Genomic DNA, 21553 nt, shown 5'->3' with positions numbered 1-21553 from the left:
GAGATGTTCAGGCTGACAAACCCAGCTTGGCTGAGCTATCTGCACTTCCTAAGAAGCTGCATTAATGACAAGCTTATCTTCAAGTACTTCATTTTAGTTGTCTTTGTATAGACAATGGTCTATACAAAAGTACATGAAAATACATTATGCACTGTTGTCCACTGAAGCATGACAGTCGTCTTATTCTAGTTTAATAAGATCAACTCCTAACCATGTAAGGTTTCTTCAGAATTTCTAGCCTACAGTATCTTGTGCCAAATTGCCCCAATATCAGCAGGACTTCTGCCACAGGTAGGCAGTAAAAGACTGCCAAAACTAATGTAATTGATGTTGCCAAAGCAAGTACTACTTCCACTAGAGAAAGGCCTCCTACAGCAGTGCTCATGGCAGTCTTAATACAGAGTAGGCATTAGCACAACTGCTTACGCTCAGTTTAACCTAAAAACAAGACCTCGTGGTCACATTTAATAGAAGTGATAGCATTTTTGCTTCCAAATCCTGTACCCGGGAGGCTTTTCCTAAAGCATGCAAACAGAAAAGGCCTTTCCATTTGTTCTCTATTCATGCAATCCCTACAGAAAGGGAAACAGACTCCTGGCTATTTTTCAGTAACAAATACATTAGACAAAGACTGTTTAGAACCAGCACTAAAAGCTCTGTAGGCATGATATTGTTTCAGCATGCTCCAATATTGTCAGGTCATCACTATGCCCTTGCTTTTCAGTAGCCCTGCTGGCAAGTACAACTCAATAGAGCTGACTGGAACAGTTAGCCTAGAAATACTACTGTCTAATAAAGGAAGTTTAGTACCACATTTAGTTACTGTGCAAACCCAAAATAGGCTTCACAGTAAACACACAGCATTGATATGAAGATGACTGAGAAAATATCAAAACAAATCACGTAAGTCAGCTAGCTGTCTAAAAGCCAGACTGCTAACTTCAGTTTTAAAGCCATTATTTAATTCCAAGCGTCACCACAACCTAAGCAGCTGCTGTTTTAGTGACAAGCAGGGTGGTGGTAGAAGAAATGAATACTCACATTTCTCAAAACTGAACAAGTATCTTCACAGTCCACAGAAACTATATGGAAAGCCATTTACAGTTCTTGAGCTCTACTTAGGTCAACTTAAAAGAATTTCTTACTCTTCTACCCTTTTCTACAGGCCACTAACAGTCAGCCAGTAAGGTCTGTAGCACTGAGCAGAAGGCTATACACACAACTGTAAACAGCAAGAGACTTCAGAAAGTGTGATTTATTGTACATGCCACCTCTAAGTCCTGAAAGACACCTGCTTTGACTCCACCCTCACTCAAACTACACAAAGAATCACCAAAAACATTTAGTCTCTTCCTGTTCACATATTTCTCTGGACAGAGATCATAAACAGCGGAGGAGTAAGTAGAAACACAGAGTCACAAGGGAACACACACTGCTGAACATGGGCCAGTATTTATTCAACAAATATGTGGGAAAGCAGCTGTTTGCATGAAGTCAGACCACATTTAAGCTTTGGCTCCAGTGTCTGAAAGTCACTTAAATAGTGACTTTATCTAAAAAGAGGAAAAAGACCCAGTTTAATTCCCCTGCTATGTTGCTACTGCTGATGTATGAAATTAATCATGATAAAAAACACACAACAATTTCAGGATGCCAAAGAGCTCAGTATGCAGCAGGTGGAAGGGCACTAGAACTCTCACATCTGTTGTTTGGGTTTGTTTTTTTTCATCCAGACACTTCATCTAGACAAAACTCAACAGTTTAACTGTCCAGGGCCTCTGGCCCTAGGAGCAGCCCACTAAGACCAAAGATGCAGCAACTTCAAATACATTGGCATAGTCTGGAAATACATCAACACCAGACATAAAATACCAGTTACTTTTAGTGAGTTTTAATGGCTAAAACAATTTAATTAAATTAAATTAACATTAACAATTTAATTTAACAATTTAATTGCTAAGACAATCCTTCTACCCAAGCCTTTTTCATTGTGATAGATTACAGTATCAGCAACAGCTGCACTGCAGGAAAATAAAGTATTTGCTGATTTACAAGAAGCACATAACATTGAGTATTTCTTTTCAGTTAAGAACAGTATCTACCTAGAACTGAAAAGAGTTAGCAGAGGATTAGTTTAATACATGATTACACTTGTACCATTCAGAATATAATAATACATCCCTTCTTTGAAGAATTCCAAACTGCTTTTCTGCAGTCAGGCAAGCAATCTGTTCACATGACAACAGAAGAGATCTCCAAATGTAATACAAACACTAGTACAAATAGCCACCGCATCTGAACTCTACCAAGAATAGAGCTGAACACAAGTAGGGGCAGTTTTACCTAAAGACTAAAGGTACATTTTAGTGCAAGAGGAATGCTGGTCTACAGCATAAGTGCAGATAAATGCACTTGCACATAGCAGACTACTACTCACATTTTCAACCGCAGATCATAGTGAACACTACTTGGGATATTCACATTACAAGGGTCAATACTAATTGGCTATTGATACTAGCAATTCCTTTTTCAGCAGCAGGGACTCACTAAGCATCAGCAAGAACCTCACACACTGAAAAAGCACCAACTGCTCTAAATCACAAGTGGCTTCTACAGTACCTATTTACAAGCCAAGAAAGCAATGCACTATGCTTTCATTTGCAACTTAGAGCTGAAATTAAAGAATAATCCAGACTGTGCAGAGAACTTCGTCACCAGTAAGCATCCTGCAGACACTGATGGGACAGTTTAGGACTACAGATAAACAACAGCCTGTTTAACCACAGGACTTGGCGTGCTACTAGAAGCCTTGTTACAGTCTTCAGTGCTAAATTCCTAGTGGTGGTACTTCTGCCTTATGAAATGAGAAATTCCTTCTCACCAGTTTGCTTGAGTTTCCAGACCTCATTCAGCTTAAAAGTGAAAATTGCAGCCTCCTTGCTCATTATCTTTTCTAGCAAAATTTAACTTTTGCCTGTACGGAAGAAAAGTCTCTGAACAGAGGATTTTCTGGATATCAGAATGCATCTTTTGGGACCTCCCTAATAGATCAAGCCACCAAATTCTGCCCTGATGAGAAGCTTTTCAACAAGACTTATGCTTTTAATGGATCTTGAATCCATATGAGTAGATTTTGCCCTTGACTGCTGCTTCTGCCCCTGACATCCCCCTCAAGTCACACTCAGGCTGAAATTGGAGTCCTGATTCAGATGTAAATCAGACTTGCACCAGAATCTATTACCAGGCCTTGAATATAAGAATATTACATAGAGCAATGGTTACAATGGCAAATGCAATGTACTTAGAAAATTTGGAGACAATTGCAAATGTACTTAAAATTATCTCAGCACTTTTGTAAAGTATAAGATAAAGACTTTTGAGTCACCTCCCCCACATTATAAATCAAACTTAGTAATAAAGAGCTATGGTTTAAACAATCAGGCAAACTCAGGTAGTAAAAAAAAACCAAACCACAAAACACACCTCACACTTCAAGTCAAAACCACCAGCCAAGCTGGCACTTCTGCTAAAGAGCTATTTTCACACTGTGCTGATCTGCTGTGTAACAAGTGTACAAACTACCATAATCACTCACACTGAACCAAGCCAACAGTAGAAGAGTTAGAGGTTGGAAACATTAATGATCCACTACCATTTTGTGTTTCACTGCTGAATTAGAAGGAAAAGCCAGTACTTTAAATACAAAGAAAGCCTTTTCCCACAGCACACTGGAAGCAAGGGGAAAAGAAAAATGCTGGTTGGGGTCCCTGTAGAAACCTGACTATCTCACACTGTCTGTAACCAGGGGTGTCTTAGGTTTATGAAGACTGTTAGTAGACTTCAATCCCCAAGTGTAGAATGCCTGAGAGTAGGTTATAATTATTGCCTTTAAGTGGCATAGAGCTGTGTACAGAGAGGCTGGCAGTTTTCAGGACATAAATGTTTCATTTCTTACTGAACTTAATTTTGAAGTACAAAAATGCCCCTATTAAACAGATAAATATTTAAGTTATGTATATTAACAAATCAAAACAGGTACTAGTTAGCTTTCATAAAAGCAAACATATTTAATATCACAACTACAGCTGTGTTGGACAAAGTAATTATATTGTTCCATTTTTACATATTTCAAAGCTTCTAAAATGCTTCAGCTGAAAATGGAACATAATTTACCTTTTAATATAAAGGTCCAAAGAGTTACACATACACAAAGTTTTTTCAAACTGAACACAGTAGGGATAAAAGCAGCTTCTAATGCAGGTAGAAGAGACATGTTCCTACAGAAGGAATTGCTGCTGCAGCAGTGTAATAAAGAATGGTGACAGCCATATATATGCACATGTAAAGGACCAAGCTAAATCCAGCCTACAACACAAAGTTTTACAGCACTAGGTTTTGAAATAGTTTGTGACAAAGTTTGAAGATTAAAAAAACTAGCCATTGCTCTACAAGTTCTCATAATCTCACTTATTTACACCAGAAGGCCTGGGGAAAGAAAAAGAAAATAGAGAACAGTTCTTCCTTCTACATCTTCACACTCAAACTTTAAGACTTCTGGAAGTATCAGAGCCTCACCCCATCTTGCCATCCACTTAGCTTTTACAATAGCACTATATATACTATTTAGAAGTGGTATTAGGGAATTACCAATTTTGCTTAACTTGTGCAAAATTTTAAAAAGTGGTAAGTAACAATGTTTTTTTTCCTTTTGCTCCCCACAAACAGACATAGGAATTCACTTTTAACTCCCTGCAGGAAAGTTAAAAAGCTCAAGATGCTTAGAACATCTTAAACAAAAAGCCATACCACCGACCTACCCTCCCCAACCCTCTGCACCTCCATTTCTTGCTGTATTTTTCTTAGCTTTGAGCAAGCTATTCCACGCTACCCCTTAATTTGGAAAACTTCCTATGAACATCCACAAGTTCCCACTGTTTTCAGAGAATCCTTAATGACTACCAAAAAAATTACAGTCAGAAGTCACATGATTTACAACACTGTTTTATTATCATCTCCTTCAGTTTAATTTTTCGTAAGCCCTTATTGTACAGGTGCTTACCCATTTACACAGCGCCTTGCGCTGTGGTACACCGCTGCTTCCTATGGAGACAGAAAGTCTTCAAATACAACGGCACTGAGAAATCCAGAAGCTGGACACAGTAAGAAAGTCCAAGAACAATACAGAACTGCAGTTCCCCAAGAGAAACTCTAATATACATAGACAAGTGAGTAAATAAACCACCACTCATACTCCACACAAGGCACCCTTACTCAGCTATTACAAGCTCAAGTCACCTTTGCCTTCATTCCCACTGGGCTGAGGGAAGAAAGCTAATCCAGAGGATGGAGAGAACACAGCCAAAGCCTATCACCCTTTTAAAAGTTAGAGATCAAAGCTTTCTTACTGAGCAGGAGCAAGTTATTATAAAGTGAACTTAATTTCTAAATGACACTAAGGAGCTAACATTCCTAATAAGGCAATGCAAACACCTCTACTTTCCCATCACGCTACCTGCATTTTGGCCTATCCCTCACACACCAGTATTCCTCATGACTCAAGCTGCCCTTTTCAGGGGGCAAAGCTGCAAAAAAAGCTATTGAAAAAAACTTGCAGCTACTAGGAAATGGCTTCCAGACAGCGAGCTGGACACAACAGCTTGCTCAGGTATTGGCAACAGGGCTATCAGGAACAAGTTCTTGGTGGCAGTCTCACACACCACTTTTTTTATAAGATTAAGCCATATCAGAACAGAATCCTTCAGGAAAACTTAAACTACAGATTCTGCCAACCCTCCCTTCCCCACTTTTCTTTCTGTGAAGCAGGAAAAGCACAAGTAGCCTATCTAGAGAAAATAGCCAAACTCAGCTCATAATTAGTCAAGAAAAAAAAAAATGAAGTGAGAAAACATCCAATGTTGCTACCCACATAGAAAAAGCAAGACACTAAGAAAATCTGTCATTTTAACTGCTCCTAAACCATAGACTTTCCTAGACAAATATATAAGTCAAAGTTGAGGAGAAAATCCTGTATAAATAAGTTGCTGCACTACCCAGAACATCAGCATCCTTCCAGAGGATATTCTTAGAATTGCCCTCGATAACACACAATCATCATTTCAGCAGGATATAAGGTCCCTCTCTTTTCATAAAGGCACTCATTGTGTAAACTGTTCTTTAAACAATAACCCAAACATCTGCATTAACAAACAGAAGACTGCTAAATAACACTCCTCCTTAGTCATAACAGGAGCCATCTGTTCACCTAGCTAACCCAGGGCAAGTGTGGCAAGCACTGCCACAACTTATGTTATGCATCCTTATACTCCATGTTTCAGTGCACATTATTCATGTTCCTAAACTGCAGTAACAGCAATAATCATACCAACAGAAATCTTAAACACACATGCCACAACGGAAGGCTCCAAATGCCAAAGAAAATTCCCTTTGGTCTTCAATTAAAGAACAAAAGCGGACCATAGCCTTGTATGCATGGGGATGTGAGTTTGTAAACTCTGTAGTTATTCTTGTCCTATTAAACTTACTTTCATTTTTTCTTTCCTATACTTTTTTCTTTTACACTTAGTCTAATTATTCTTACAACTGTATGCTGCTACTTTTCAAGAGAAAACTCTACAGAGCTTATACAGCCAGTTCTATCCAAATCTCACAATAGATTTTCATGGGTTAACCTTTGTGTCCAACAGTACTGGATTAGGTCTCGTTATTCCAAAATTCAGTGGCCTTACTAGAGCTGCAAGTGAAGACCTTTTCATGTGTCTCACCCATGCAGCTCTATGAGCTCCTGGCTCTCACTACTGTTGATACGAGAAGCTTACTCCTTGCTGCTGCTGGATCCCTCCTTGCTGCCTCTCCCCTGTACTGCTATCCAGACCCTGGCACCCACTCCGGCCAGCAAACCCCACTGCCTCGGCAGAAGCAGAACTTACTGTGTTGAAACCAGGTCTGGGCAGGGACAGGAGACAGGGAGAGGGCCCAGAGCCCTCCCTGCCCACAGCTGCGGGGCGTGCAGGCTGCCGCCGGGAAGGGGAGAAGCGGGGGACCGCTCCGTACCTGACCCAGTTGTCGCGGAACTTGCTCTGCTGGGGCTGGTTCAAGTAAATGGTGCGGGCTGGTGCCTCGTCCAGATCCGCCGAGGACGTGGCTCCGGACATCTCATCATCCGCCTTCTTATAGCCCGAGGGGGAACAGACAGGTCCTGCAAGGAGAGCGCAGAGGAGAGGCGGTCAGTGGGGTGCTGCACGCGCCGGAGCGGGGCCGGCAGCTCCCGGGGCCGCGGCAGCTCCCGGCGGGGCGGCGCCGGGGGCGGACGGCGAGCGGCGGCTGCGGGTGCGCCCTCCCCAGTGTTTACCACGGCGGAGGCTGATAAATAATGGATGGCCGGGGAGAGGGCGGCAGAGCCCGCCCGGAGCCAGCTGGCAGTGGGGAGAGCGCCGAAGCCCGCGCCCCCCGCCCAGCGGGGAGGGGCGCAGACCCCGCGCCGCCCCCGGGAGCGCCGCGCCCGCCCCGGGCCCCGCGGCGGCGGCAGCGCCACCGCCTGTGCCGGGCCGGCCGGTACCGGCGCAGAACAGCTCCCGCCAAGAGCCGGCTGGCGGGAGCCGAGGGGCCGGCGGCCGGTGCCCCCCGCGGTGGGGATCCTCCCCGCCTCCAAACTTTGCAGGCTCCGGCGCGGGACAGCCCGCGAGGTGAAGGAGGGACTGCGGACAGCCAGCGGGAGTAACGCCCGCCGCGGGGCTCCAAGTCCGTTCAGTTCCTTGGTGTTACCTATCCGCACGCACCGCATCCCGTGCGTCCGACCCTAAATCCACATGCGCGGAGCAACACATCCCTGCCTGATCTCGCCCAGGCCGCCACGGGCACGGCAAGTTACAGACGTGTCCGCTCCGCAAGCTGCCTTCTGCCTGTGGCACTACCCACCGAGCATCCCGTACAGCGTGGCCACGGCTGGGGCTGGCTGGAGAGAGTTTGTTCTCAAAGATAAGACTCAGTTTTAGACTGAAAAGAGCAAAATCTTTTTGCTTTACACCTACAGCTTCAAAGCTGAAATCTTTGATTTAAAGTCATTTTCATCTCCAACTGGTCTGGAGTGACTTGAGTCCTATGAAGCACTGTTTAGCTTTGCATTAAAAGAAAGCCAAAATACAAGGGAAAGAAGCTAGCTATTTCCTCCGTCAAGCCTCAAAATATTACCAAAGCTGTTGGAGACAGATTTACTGCTTTCCCCTTCCATTCTGAGCCATGAAGATACTTGACATTACTTGACCTGTAAATCTATTAAATTAAATTATTAAAGTTAGATTATTAAAGTTTTTTAAATAAGCCACAGATTTACAAGCTAGCACAGGTGGTTCTAGACAAGAATAAGACAACTTGTTTCATAAGAATCTAGTAAAAGTGTTATTTTAGGGTTATTTGAAAAGTCCATTCAAAAGATAAGATAACACTAAGAAGCAACTACTGTAAAGCAAAATCCAGCAGCTATTTCTGTACAAAGCTAAGACCATACTGCAACAAACTAATCTGATCAGACAATGGCTAAAAAGGACACTTTCAATGAATAGAGGAGAGCCCCCTCAAGTTATATCCTTCTTAACTACAGCTTGAGGGAAAAACTTCAGTCCTAATATAACCTTAATATATTAAACACTTAAGTTCTCACACATTACCAGTACTTGTCTTTTTTTAAATAAACTATAGGTCTAAGCTAACATCCTACTCTTACAATCCCAGACTTTCCGTATCATTGATTCTTTACTGCAAGTGCAAATAGGCTCTGTATCCTCTAGACGTTAGCCACTGGAGGGCAACATTACCCATTCATCTTACAATATAGTCCAGTATACAAAAACCCCACACACCTTTGCAATGCTACTAGCTGGTCAGTAAAGCTAATGTAATTAACAAACTCATATGCTTTCAACAGCACTGTCTCTTGCCCAAGGCAAGTGTTGCACATCTGAATTCATACTTTGGAGACACTAAGCTGAACTTGTAAGTGTAAGGCTAATTAATTGATTTTCTTTCATTTCACTTGACACTAATTCAGACAGCAAAAATATGCCAAATTGCTAGTATTTACTTTATGAAAAAGGACAAATTTAGGAAGTGAAATATGCAAGACTATACATTATGCAAGACTATGCCATTATAATACTATATTAGGTTACTCAGCCTGAAGAAGCTTGCCATAACACAGAGGACCTTGCTGAGTGGGTATTTTCCCCTTCAGAAAAATAGAGCTAAAAGCACTACTGGATACTTGCTGTTCTTTCCCATTGATTTCATGTTGTGTAACTGCAAAGAAGATCAAACAACAGTACTCTTAAGAGCATTAAGTGCAAGGAAGCAGCTTTCATCTGTTTTGCTAGTCAAGCTCCCAAACAGAAATGCAATTATTCTAGAACAAACACGCTGTAAAAATTGTGGATTTTTTTCCCCCCAAAGACTTTATTTGTTTCACTTTTTCATGACTACCTCTGATACTTGAAATCTTCCTGCTTACTAGTTCACTGCCAAATATCATGAAGCTGTCCCACAACTTTAAGGATTAACCAAATCAATACAGCTGATAAAGTTCAGAGGTATTTAGGTCTACTTAATGCACTACGCTCTTGGCTGCTCTCTCCAAGATAGGTGCTCCAAGGACAGTAGCATTTGCCTTATTCTTTAGATGCACTGAAATATTTTCAAAGCAGACTTGTGAGCATGTAGAAACAGCTGTTCTAAAGTGGTTTTCATATTTGAAAGTGGCTCAAGTCAGCTGCTTCAACTCTTAGTGGAATAAGCCTCACTTTGGAAGATTATCCAGCAATCCTGCCCATCAGGAATGATTCCACCTCCCTCCCCTGTTACTAAGCAGATCGCACCCAGAAGCCTGCAGACACAGTGACCTATGCTACTGGCTGTAGATGCTCTCCTTCCCTGCATTTAGAAAGGTTAAGGAGCCCTGAGCTTCTGAGAGGCTCCCGGTGGGCAGCAGTGCCAGAGGCTACACCACCTTCAGAAAGGCATTCCCCTCAAGGAGACCTGACCACATGCAGACCATCGCTTCAGCCACATGAAAGCAACTTCACCTCTGCTCCTTGTTTGAGAAAGGCTATGGATAAAGACAGCACCATTTGTCCAGCAGTGGATTTGACACTAAAGACAGCAGATTTGACCACCTCCAGCAGTGGTGGAACTTAAAACTGAACTCTGAGTAGCTCTTACTCAGCAGCATTTACTTCCCTGTATCCAAAGGGATCAGACTCATTTACTTCACTTCAGGGCAGACCAACTTTTCACTCTAGGAAGGTTTCTCTTCCACAAGACCTGCATCTTCTCTGTTATTTGCCTAAGGACTTGCAACACTGCTATGCAATTTATTTTTGATAAAACTGTTCATGCTTCAAAGAGCATATTAATGGTAGACCATTGTACCTCATAGCTAAACATACTAAATGAACAGGCTACATCAGAGTTTGGATCTTCTAGCTACATCGATCTTAAGTCTGTATGACCTCACACTTATATCCTGTATATAAATGACTAAATTCATTGTAAGCATGATGTTTAGAAGTCAAGACAGTTTGATAAAAGGAAGCTGATTCTACAAGAATAACCTATCATGGTTTTGGTGTGCTAGTAGGGCAGCTCTCTTCACTTGCTGAAGATGCCATTTGGCTCATCTTGCACCTCCTGAGCTCTGCTGTTGGTCTTCCTAGTCCTCTTCCCAGTATTCTGCCCCACCCCCCCAAATCATGAAAATCCATTGCCAGTGTCACCACCTACCCTGCTCTCAGCCTGGTAACTTGTACTTCAGGGAAAAGGGAAAGCAGAATTTTCATACTGGCCAAAAGTTGTCAGAACAGAATCAAAACATGTCATTAAATGATTATTCCCACTTGTCTTCAGGAAAGAAACCTTGAAGAGTCTCAGTAGACTTCAGTAGAGAAAAAAACATCAAAAAGTAAACAAGAGAGCTTGACATTAAAAAAACTTCAGAGGATACATACTTACAAGCTAGTCTACCCATAGGTATTCTGTGAAAGTACTAAAGAGCCAGTAAAACATGATCACTAGAGTAAAACATTGATTACTACCCATTTTTAAGTTCTGAAGGATCTAAGTTCCATAAACAGTGTCCAATACATCTGGCTTCAACTCTGAGGCATGAGACACTGCTGCAGTCTAATACATTTCCCGCTGTGCTTTACAAGTTCCATGAGTCAGACTTCAGTTATATACTCCCTTTTATAAAGCCCATTCGTTTCTTCAAGGCTCTTACTTCACACTATTTAACAAGTTTATTTTCTAAAAAGAGATGGGATTAAAGCTTGACAAAAATATCAAGTGATTTTATAGCTTTGTCTCATCATTAAGAGAAACCAGGCTTGATGCCCTGACAAATTCACATTGCATTTGTTATCACTTGAAAAGCAACAAATTATAGTTTAATACTCTTACTTCACTGGGCCTGCAAAGATGACATTTTCCATGTATATCTGTCTCCTTAACGTCTGCTCAGTAATAATCATAGCTTCTCTATGATTGAGTAAATAAAGTGTTGTGAATTTTGTAATGTTTTTAAAGATGAGTCACTTGGCATGCTTGCCAACTGTCAGAAGTCACAGGAGAACTCTTACTGAAACTGTATCACTTAAATAGATTAGCCAGCTAGTTACTACTTCTGTCCTTATCTTGGTGAGGTGCTTGATTGCTCTAACATTTTTAAGAACAAGTGATAATAGAGCAATTAAGCACCTCATCAAGACAGCAGAGCCACAAGCTATGAGAAACAGCAGGTTTGTAATGGAGAAGTTCACCAGACAGGCTTCATCACATCAAGTTTAGAACCTAAAGCAGTACTAAGGGTCACAGCCAAGAATCATCCTACCAGTTTTGCACACTGTTTGAAGGACTAGAATCTAGTAGAAGAAAGGGCACTGAACTAAAGAAGTGACCCCACTTGAGCAGAGTTGGGCTATGGTCTTCAGAGGTCCTTTTTAACTTCAACTACTCTGCAATTCTAAGCTTAGACAGTCAAAAGTCAAAGTTTAAGTAGTTGTACAGAGTTCCTTGTGTCCCCCCAACTGTATTAAGTGGCAGTTTTCAGAGACATTTGAAAGACAGCTTTCCTCAGAGCTTAAAAGAGCTTCACCAAAAGCCTCCAAACTTTGTCATTTACAGAACACGTGGTGTTATTGTTACAGGCTTAGACTCAAAGAAAGGAGTTAACTTCTCAAATGTTCAGTTTGCTAAGACCACTATAGAGGTAGCAGACAAGTTTGACTTTTGCCTGCACCAAAATACAAAGTTTGCTCTAACAAGCCACCCCAGACACAGTGACTCACCACCACTTTCTGGGGATAACATCCTTTTCACAGGATTATCTTCACAAACCAAGTACCAAAATGATACCAAATGAGAGGTTCTGCAGTTGAGAATTGTCAACAAGTTCATATATAAACAGTGGCTTTGAAGCTTGGCTGAATTGGTTTTACTTGAAACACATTCTTTCTTGCACGATTTCATTGCTTCCTTCACTGTTCAACAGCAGTGCACTTGAAAGTGAATCTAAAAGTGCATAAAGGTAAGAGTTCAAACAGGCAGAGCACGGCACACTCTCACAGGAGATACAGGGCACAAACTCAGCTACCAGGTCCTCCAGGAAAGCATTGTTCCCACCAGGACTGGGATACCTTAACCTTGAGTTATAACCAGTTCATGTGAAAACTTGATGAACAGCATTAAGGTTTTATTTGTTAGAATTTAGAAAACTTCTACAGTATTCAAGTGTAAGATTATAGGTGTACTCTGCGCTGGGTAAAAAACTGGCTGGACAGCCGGGCCCGGAGAGTTGTGGTGAAGGGAGTTACATCCAGTTGGCGGCCGGTCACGAGCAGTGTTCCCCAGGGCTCAGTTTTGGGGCCGGTCTTGCTCAATATCTTTATCGGTGATCTGGATGAGGGGATTGAGTGCACCCTCAGTAAGTTTGCAGAGGACACCAAGTTGGGCGGGAGTGTTGATCTGCTCGAGGGTAGGAAGGCTCTACAGAGGGACCTGGACAGGCTGGATCGATCAATGGGCCTAGGCCAACTGTATGAGATTCAACAAGGCCAAGTGCCAGGTCCTGCACTTCAGCCACAACCCCATGCAGCGCTACAGGCTTGGGGAAGAGTGGCTGGAAAGCTGCCTGTTGGAAAAGGACCTGGGGGTGCTGGTTGACAGCCGGCTGAACATGAGCCAGCAGTGTGCCCAGGCGGCCAAGAAGGCCAATGGCATCCTGGCCTGTATCAGAACTAGTGTGGCCAGCAGGAGTAGGGAAGTGATCGTGCCCCTGTACTCGGCCCTGGTGAGGCCACACCTCGAATACTGTGTTCAGTTTTGGGCCCCTCACTACAAGAAGGACATTGAGGTGCTGGAGCGTGTCCAGAGAAGGGCAACAAAGCTGGTGAAGGGTCTGGAGAACAAGTCTTATGAGGAGCAGCTGAGGGGACTGGGGTTGTTTAGCCTGGAGAAAAGGAGGCTGAGGGGAGACCTCATCGCTCTCTACAACTACCTGAAAGGAGGTTGTAGCGAGGTGGGTGTCAGTCTCTTCTCTCAAGTAAGAAGTGATAGGATGAGAGGGAACGGCCTCAAGTTGCACCAGGGGAGGTTTAGATTGTACGTGAGGAAAAATGTCTTTACTGAAAGAGTGGTTAAACATTGGACCAGGCTGCCCAGGGAAGTGGTGGAGTCACCATCCCTGGAGGTATTTAAAAGACATGTAGATGTGGTGCTTAGGGACATGGTTTAGTGGGCATGGTGGTGTTGGGTTGACAGTTGGACTCGATGATCTTAGAGGTCTTTTCCAACCTTAATGATTCTAACTTAAAGCTTTCAGCAGGTACAGTTAAAGAGTCTGATATTCAGTTAACTTTGATCATGGAAATATGAACAATCTTGTCAATTTTAATAGGCAGTTATAAAGCAGAGGGGAAGAGGATACCTTTCCTCAGCTTTCCCAAGGGAGTTCCTTGGGGTTTGAAGCCAGCCAGAACTCCTGTAGAGGACATTTACTAAGAATGATCTTTTATATGTGATAGTAACAAGTATAAGATTTCCACAGGAATGCAAATCATGAGTAAGAAAAAGGAGCAGAGAGTAAAGTACTATATATTTTAGCCTAGGAATTCACTAGCACTGAGCTTCTGCTCTAGTAATGTCTAATCAGGTTAGGTGGCAAAGAGTTACCTAAAACCAGAATGGTGTCAGTTCTGCTAACATGAGGGCTAAGCATAATCAGTTAATATCTTTTTAGACTAGAATACTAACATTCAGTGCTTCTGAATGGATAACAAGGAGGCCATGACAAATTCTAGTGACAGAAGATGGTTGCTAGCTACAATATACACAATACATGAGAGAACACATGTATGCAACTTTCAGAGTATCATCAGGAAAGGCTTGTGATGCTGGAAGCAAGAGCTACCCCTTCATCTCCATCATTCCAGGCATTAGAAACCCTGCAATGGGCCTTTTACACTAATAGGATTAAATGTTTGCCACCATGCAACACTAGCAAAGCGGACAACAAATTAGTACAGTTAGATGTCTGCATTAGCATTTCAGTAATTGGGTCACTACTCAGATCAAGCCCCTCCAGTTACCAGCTTGCGCAGTAAGACACACAAGCAGCATTATATACAGTCCCAGGGAAGGTACTGTTTTTCTTACAGGCTAGAGAAAATAAAAAACAGAAAAGTTGAAAGTGAACTCAGTTCTGACACTAACTGGTAGGTACATTCTCCAAATGCCTGTAATTTTTGTTTTGGTTTTTTATTTTTAGGTAGTTGCATTTTCCAGCAGGACTACCAGGATACTGAGCGAGCAAAACATCAGATTAGAGTTCTTTCACAAGATCTTATTCTTAAAAGTTAACCTGAATTTATGTCTGTCAACAGCTAAAGCTATAGCGGAAAAACCTTGTGTTCAGGTCAAGCAATTTGAGATTGCTATGGAACAGTCCTACTACAAGTGAAACTTGGGACAGTGGGACTTAAAGCTCTCAGATAACCCCTCTGTTCAGGTCAGAACACCAAAAGGCATCCATACCTTTGTAGCAGATGTTTTAAAGATGCACAGCAAGGAAGAAAAGCTATTTTATGCACAGCAGAAAATCAGATTTGAAGATAGGATTTTTTCTGTGCTAGATACAGACCAGTAAAGAAATTGACTCAGACGAAGACAGTAGCCCCCAAAAGGGGGGCTTCAGAAGCATGACAAGAGAGGACTGAGCAAAGGAAGCTTATCTTCTGAATTCCAAGATGCAAGGAAAAAGTTGTCAATCAAGCTAACTCAGATATCACAAAGGAAATTAAACAGACACAGGTCTGTAACTTCTCTCCTTTTTTTCTTCATAGCTATACAACATGTACAGATTATCAAAGTTAACAAGACTAAGGCGGCTATTGTTGGGCAGGAAAGTTACCAATGTGATAATGCTCACGGATTTCAAAAGTCGCTTAAAACTCAAGAGTAGTTGCCTATAAGAGTAGATAGTGAATTGTTCTGCAAGAGAAGCTGCCATGCAGGAGGAGCTTCTATCAAGCTTCTCTCTGTGAGAGAAGCTGTCATGCTGGAAAGAGGTCACTTGTCAACCTACTCTGAGACTGATTTGGGGGATAATTTCATTTAATCAGTCAAAACCACAAGACAAATAAGTGGCCACTAGTTTGTGCTTGCTTACTTTGAAGACTAGAGAGCTACATGCAGCTTACATCAGTGCAAGAAGTACTGCTATAAATTGGGAGCTCAGCTAAGCCAAAAGAAAAGCTTGGATATACTGGTCAATCCAAGGAGGACTGATTTGCCAGTGAGATGTAGCTACAGAAGAACTGCAGTGTTATGATAGATGCAGAGATACTCATAGTATCGATGGATCAATAGTTAATAGGTGATTGAACGATCGTGTTAATAGACACAGCATCAGTAGCTCTCACTTATAGTAGGTGACTAGAAGCATACACATTTGTGAAAGACTTCTTGTAGCCTTAGCTGATACAAAAGCAACTGTTGGGATTACAGAAATGAGGAGAACAAGAACTCTGTTTGCTTAGCCCTGTTAATATAAGCCTGAACAGGAACAGTATATGCCTTGTGAAGTTAAGTTGCTTCTTTCTTGTGTTTATCCCCGATTTAAGCTAAATTCGACAACACTGAGAAAGGTCTTTAAGATTATTCAGAAACTATTAACTAGGAGGTTCTTAACTCCACGAAGTTCAAGGCACAAAACACAGCTTGTTTTGAAGACCAGCCTTGATCAGATTGTGAATGGAATTGCATGCCACAAGCAGACAGCTGGAGCCTGGATTTTGATGCATACACTCAAATTCATTTGGGTGCAGCAGCTAAATGTTGTCACTAACGAACAGACCAGATTCCTAGCAGAATGCTAGAGACGCTTCAGAGAACTAAAAAAGCAGCAACCAGGATTATGCTACTGCAGGAGCAGAGTATACAGTTTAGCAGAAACTATGTACAGAGAAGATTCAGATGCATGCTCATATACAAATACTGTGTATTCCAAGAGACAGAGCAGAACTCTTACTGAGGCAAGGGATAAGAAGCAGGTCCACCCAATAAAATTCACTTCCCTCTGTATGAATAGTGGACAGCCACATTATTCAAAGCAAAAATGAGTTGGCAGAATACTCAGGTATGGGACAGCAAAAGTGCCTAAGGTTACCTGTGGTCTGAGTTAAGGTCTCCTTGGTGCATTTTTTTTTTGCTTCTTTGAATGGCAAAATAAAGGCATGATGTTTCTATTCCATCTAACAATCCTCATATGCAGCCTTGGTAAGACCACAAGAGGTTTGCCTAAAATATCTCTCCTCCATCTCCGAAGTCATTTTGTACCCACTCACTTAATGTCAAAAACAAGCAGCTTCTGCTGATAATGCTGAGCTAATAAAGCTGCATGAGACAAACATTATCTATTCTTATTCTGCCTCATGCTTCATAGCCACAACTGTCAGCTAAATTCCAAGGCTGAACCTGTATCACTGGTAAGTAAAAAGCAGTTAGTCCCTTCTTCCCCTGCCCCAGCTTCCAGACTAAATTTACAAAAACATTAAGGGCACTAGTAATTGACACCAGTTAAAACAAGTAGTTTGCTGTTGTTTTTAAGTTCCTATACTGCATTGGACAAAAATGGCCTTTCTAGAAGCTTCACTCCTGTCCCATTCTTTCCTTAGCTGTTCTTCAAACCCACTTGTGTATTTGCTAGCAGCTTGTCACCATAACCTGGACTTCAAGCAGGTTTTTTCTGGTATACAACACTTTGTCTGATTTATGAGAATCAGTGATTCATCTGGGGCCTGAAAAAATAAATTTCAGGCAGCAGATAAATTAGATCTAATAGCCTCACAAAAAGTTGACTACTCAGCTTCAGCAGCTACTGTTCAACACCAGAATGTTAAATAGGCAAGAAGTGTAGCTCCAGTAAGCCAGAGGAGCCTCCCAAGCTGTCCCTGAAACCCCTCAAGTCCAAATTCAAACACTTCATGTGCAATAGGTTTTCTAAGAGCTTGTTTAAACAATTGGTATTTCTCATATTCAACTCTGAAAACTACCTATGAGTTCCATATGCTCCAGGTTTCCAACAACTTAGCAAATATTATAAAGGCACCAAGGTATCCTACAAGAAATTTGTCATAATTTTTTCCAACTAACAGCACAGAACTTTAACAAGCCCCATAAGAAGCACCAGTAAGGCAGCTTTGAAGGAGGTAATGGAAGCATTTGTTCTGAGAGAACTTGATATAGCAAGCACTAGTGTTCCCTGTTTGGGGTTACAGAGTTTTGAGACTTGGGGAAACTATGTTTCTGCTCACCTATTGGTGTTGTCACACATCAATATTTCTCTGCTCTTTTCACAATTTTTTTTTTAATTCCTGGATTAACATGGCCTACCAACTGTCAGTCAAACTCAAGACACATTTGCCTACATTAGAATGCACCGAACAAGTCTTCAGCATTGAGACAGTTTGGAGGACACTGGATTTGTAGCTCCTTATTTAACATAAGACTTAGAAGCATTTTATGTAGAAGTGCAAATGCAGATTCCACGGTGCAAACACATGAAAACACACACTGTGTCTATTCTGCATGCACTTTCAGCCTCTGAGATGAAGACCATTTTACTAAGAAGTTCCTTTTGAATTTTCAGCTCAAGAAGTCTTCCTGGACAAAGGAAAAAACTTAAATTAACACTGAAGCCATTGCATTTGACAATGCACAATGGCAATTCTACTCCCTTCTTCCACTATCATTTGCAGTTCCTGCAATTTATCAGAGATTTGATTGTTAAAGCAATTTTAAAAAGTCAACATGAGGTGGCAGAAGTTACAGCTAAACTGGATTCTTATACTTTGAACAAGAACAAGCATCCCTCCTCTGATTAATTCCACTGCTCAAGGAAGATCCTGGAATTCTAGCACTTTTGTCAGATACACCTTGGATAACCATGACTAGTAATCCTATTTGTGAGCCATGTATATAGCTATCAAGCACAGTGGATGTTAGGTGATTAGTAGAATATTTCAAAAACAGACATCAGAAATCTCCTTAGCACAACTGACAGTCACAGCTAATCATTAGAACAGAGCACTTACAACCCTCCCTCCTCCCACCTTTGAGGCTTGTTTCCCTGTATTAATATTGGTTGAAGCTAAAAATATCTTTGGCACATCATAATTCTATTAGTATTCTGGCACCAAGTGCTTTTCTCCTTTCTGTAATGCATCTGTTCCTATACCAATTTACTAACAGCTTTAAGCATATCAGCTGCAAGGCACAGCTGATCTTGATTTCCAAGAGAACAATTTAAACAAGAAAAAGATATGTTTTTCCCATTTATATGCTCATGATGTAAAGCTATCTGCATTCTTCTATTAAAAGCCCAGAGGCCTGTAACACTGGCTTCTAGCCAATGCTAGATTAGAAAGATTGACTGAATACCTACTGACCTTTTGCTCTAAAGCATTCCCAAAGCTCTTGTTCTTAATTCTGTCCAGCCACAGTTCAGTGTAATGCACAACAAAAGCAGCTGCCCATTGTACAGTTACCTAGAGAGAAGCATCTCTTCCAGCGACGGCACAGAGACATGACGTTCATTCCTTCTTGCACTGGCAGCATGAAGATGAACAGCAGTAGTCCTTCAAAGATCTCTACAGCATTAGCAGGTCTCAAAGCTGATTAAAGTGATCCCCATGGTAATCTGTGAAATATATGTTTTGCACTTTCCAACTGCTCCGCATTGGATTCACAGAAGGAAAGTGTGCAGTAGGTGCCTGTGTATACCCATGCACAAAGAGACAGCTGTGGCTTTCACTGGAACATTCTAATACATTTCTGCAAAAAAGGGGAATTCAGTATCATCCTGTATTTCAGAACTTGAAACCACCATCTGCCCAGTTCCTGGACTCTGATCCCCCCCATACCAGGTTTCAAAGCACAATTTCTCAAGTGAAATCCTAACAGAAAGATACTGTAGAACTCAAGTTCTGTTCCCGCTGGAGATGCTATCTGTGATGTTACAGGTCATGAGATCCATTCATCTTTGCAGATATAAAGGATTATTTTTTAGACTTACTTTTTCTTGCCTCTGAACAGGTTTAATGGCAAAGTATTTTGGGTCTCAAATGTAAAAGGTTAAAAATGAATTTAGCTATCACTTCAGCTAATAAAAATCCCCCTCCTTTAAGAAAGGAAAGTAGTTTTCATTTTCTTTTCACCTGTAGTAACCCCATTAGTATAAGCCTCTCTTTACAGTCACATCTACTTACAGGGCCCTTATAGCAGCTTTTCAGGATTCTTCCTCCCTGGAAGTCCTGTCTCCCCTCCAGACTATTCGTTTGCTTTTTGGATGGGGAATAGAGAAGGAAACATCAGCAGCATGCTTAAAGCCTCAGAAGACGGCCGTAGGAGGAGGCAAGGATTTGGCTTTTCGGCCTGTATCTGAAGTTACCATCCCAATGAAGTATTGGATCTGCAGAACATTTCCCTGTGGCTGTCAGGCCCACTTCAGTGATACATTGGCTATTTTTAGCAAGGGAGTACAGTTATGCTAGGACAACTGCGTGCTCTGAGAAAGCCAGACCGCATTAGCGGGGAAAGAAGGCAAGAACCATCACTGACTGTTAACCACCAGCCACAGCTTGGTCCATTCAGTCTTTCTGAAGCTACCAGCACACTAACATTACACCATCAATTTCAGAGTTTAGTTCTGTTTATGCCTGTGCAAAGCCAGGCTGCAGATGTGAGGGGTGTTATCAAGTCCATCTCTTACCATAGACTAGAAGCTGGGTGGAGCAGAAAGTCAGAACATCACCTGGCAATTAGCACAACTATGGTTGGCAAGAGATAATCACATAAAGGGTATCAAATATTTATGAGCAAGACAGTGACAGGAAACCACAGAAGACACTACTAGCTACAAGTAAGTGCTTTTTCCTCAGGAGAGGAAGGTAACTCAAAATTTTAGTTGCTCTTATCCAGCTTTCATTAGGGAAACACATTGCATAATGGATGAGGAAAACATCCTAGAACAATGTTTGAGAACCTTATCTATCCCTTACACAGATGAATCCATGAGCAGACAGTATTGTATCTGTTTGTCCTCTGCATATAGTTGTACTGTTTTTCTTATTAAAAAATGGTGAAAGGTCACCAGCTGACTAGGCTAGCCTAGATTAGCAGTTCCCTATTATAGAGCATATGAATGACTTATCTTGAACCAGAGCTGCTTATCTCACCTTCTCCAGGCCAGCAAGATCTGACAGCAGAGGCACCATTATCATATCTAGAGGTGAGTAAGCCAATAGCACCAGACTGGCCAGGCCCAGAATTGGTCTGGCAAGGTGTCGACTGCTTTCTGTCCTGGGCTCCACTTATTCTCTACCATCGCATCACAGCCATCATGCCCACCCCTGAATCCACCTTATTTCAAAGGCTCAGCTGCTGCTGAAATGTATGGTCATGGTAACATCTGCCTAACATTGTTCTAGATGAAAGCACAACACAAGTTAGCTGCAGTACTTTTTATGTAAAGATTTGTACTGCACACTCCCTAACAAAGCCCCCCTCAGATATTTCCAAACTTGGTAGCTTATACTCACACACACACCCCAGACAAGAAGTACACCTTTGGATCAGTAAGCCTGAGCTATGTATTTGGGACAGAAATCTGCTATAGCAGATATAGCCCTCGGTCAAACTAAGGGATTATACTAGTATACAATCAGATCACTCTCAACTTTGTTATGTTGTTTCTTTTCAAAGACAAAAAGCCTCATCCAAACGCTTACACTGCACTGGTACTACAACTTCAAGTTTTTCAAGATAGCTTATTTTTTCCTTGACAGAGATAATAGACAGATATGACAAGTATACTCAGTGGAGGGGGTAGAGAGACTGACTTAACCATGCTATCATGACATTTTCTATATTGACTAGTTTTATTTTGTTGTCCTGAAGCCAAGTATGAGCTTGTTACACATTATTTATGAAAACA

The 21553-nt window shown here is 41.7% G+C and overlaps 1 protein-coding gene across 5 annotated transcripts in view; it reads right to left on the bottom strand.

Annotated features, from left to right (window-relative positions):
• Window positions 1-21553, bottom strand: part of ATP8A2 (ATPase phospholipid transporting 8A2) — a 339748-nt gene that overhangs the window by 290349 nt on the left and 27846 nt on the right. For 3 of the 5 annotated variants that reach the window (XM_076328067.1, XM_076328071.1, XM_076328068.1), the window contains exons 1-2: window positions 19107-19247; window positions 7072-7216 (exon numbers count right to left, since the gene is read on the bottom strand). In XM_076328067.1, coding sequence (XP_076184182.1) covers window positions 7072-7216; window positions 19107-19176 — 215 coding nt within the window. In that variant the 5' untranslated portion in view covers window positions 19177-19247. Of the gene's footprint in view, window positions 1-7071; window positions 7217-19106; window positions 19248-21553 lie in introns of those variants that run through there. The other 2 variants (XM_076328069.1, XM_076328066.1) reach the window with 1 other exon arrangement.

The sequence above is a fragment of the Aptenodytes patagonicus genome, chromosome 1, assembly GCF_965638725.1.
Source record: "Aptenodytes patagonicus chromosome 1, bAptPat1.pri.cur, whole genome shotgun sequence".
Lineage (NCBI taxonomy): Eukaryota > Metazoa > Chordata > Aves > Sphenisciformes > Spheniscidae > Aptenodytes > Aptenodytes patagonicus.
Note: the sequence above shows the minus strand (reverse complement) of the source record. Positions and strands in the feature narration are given on the sequence as shown.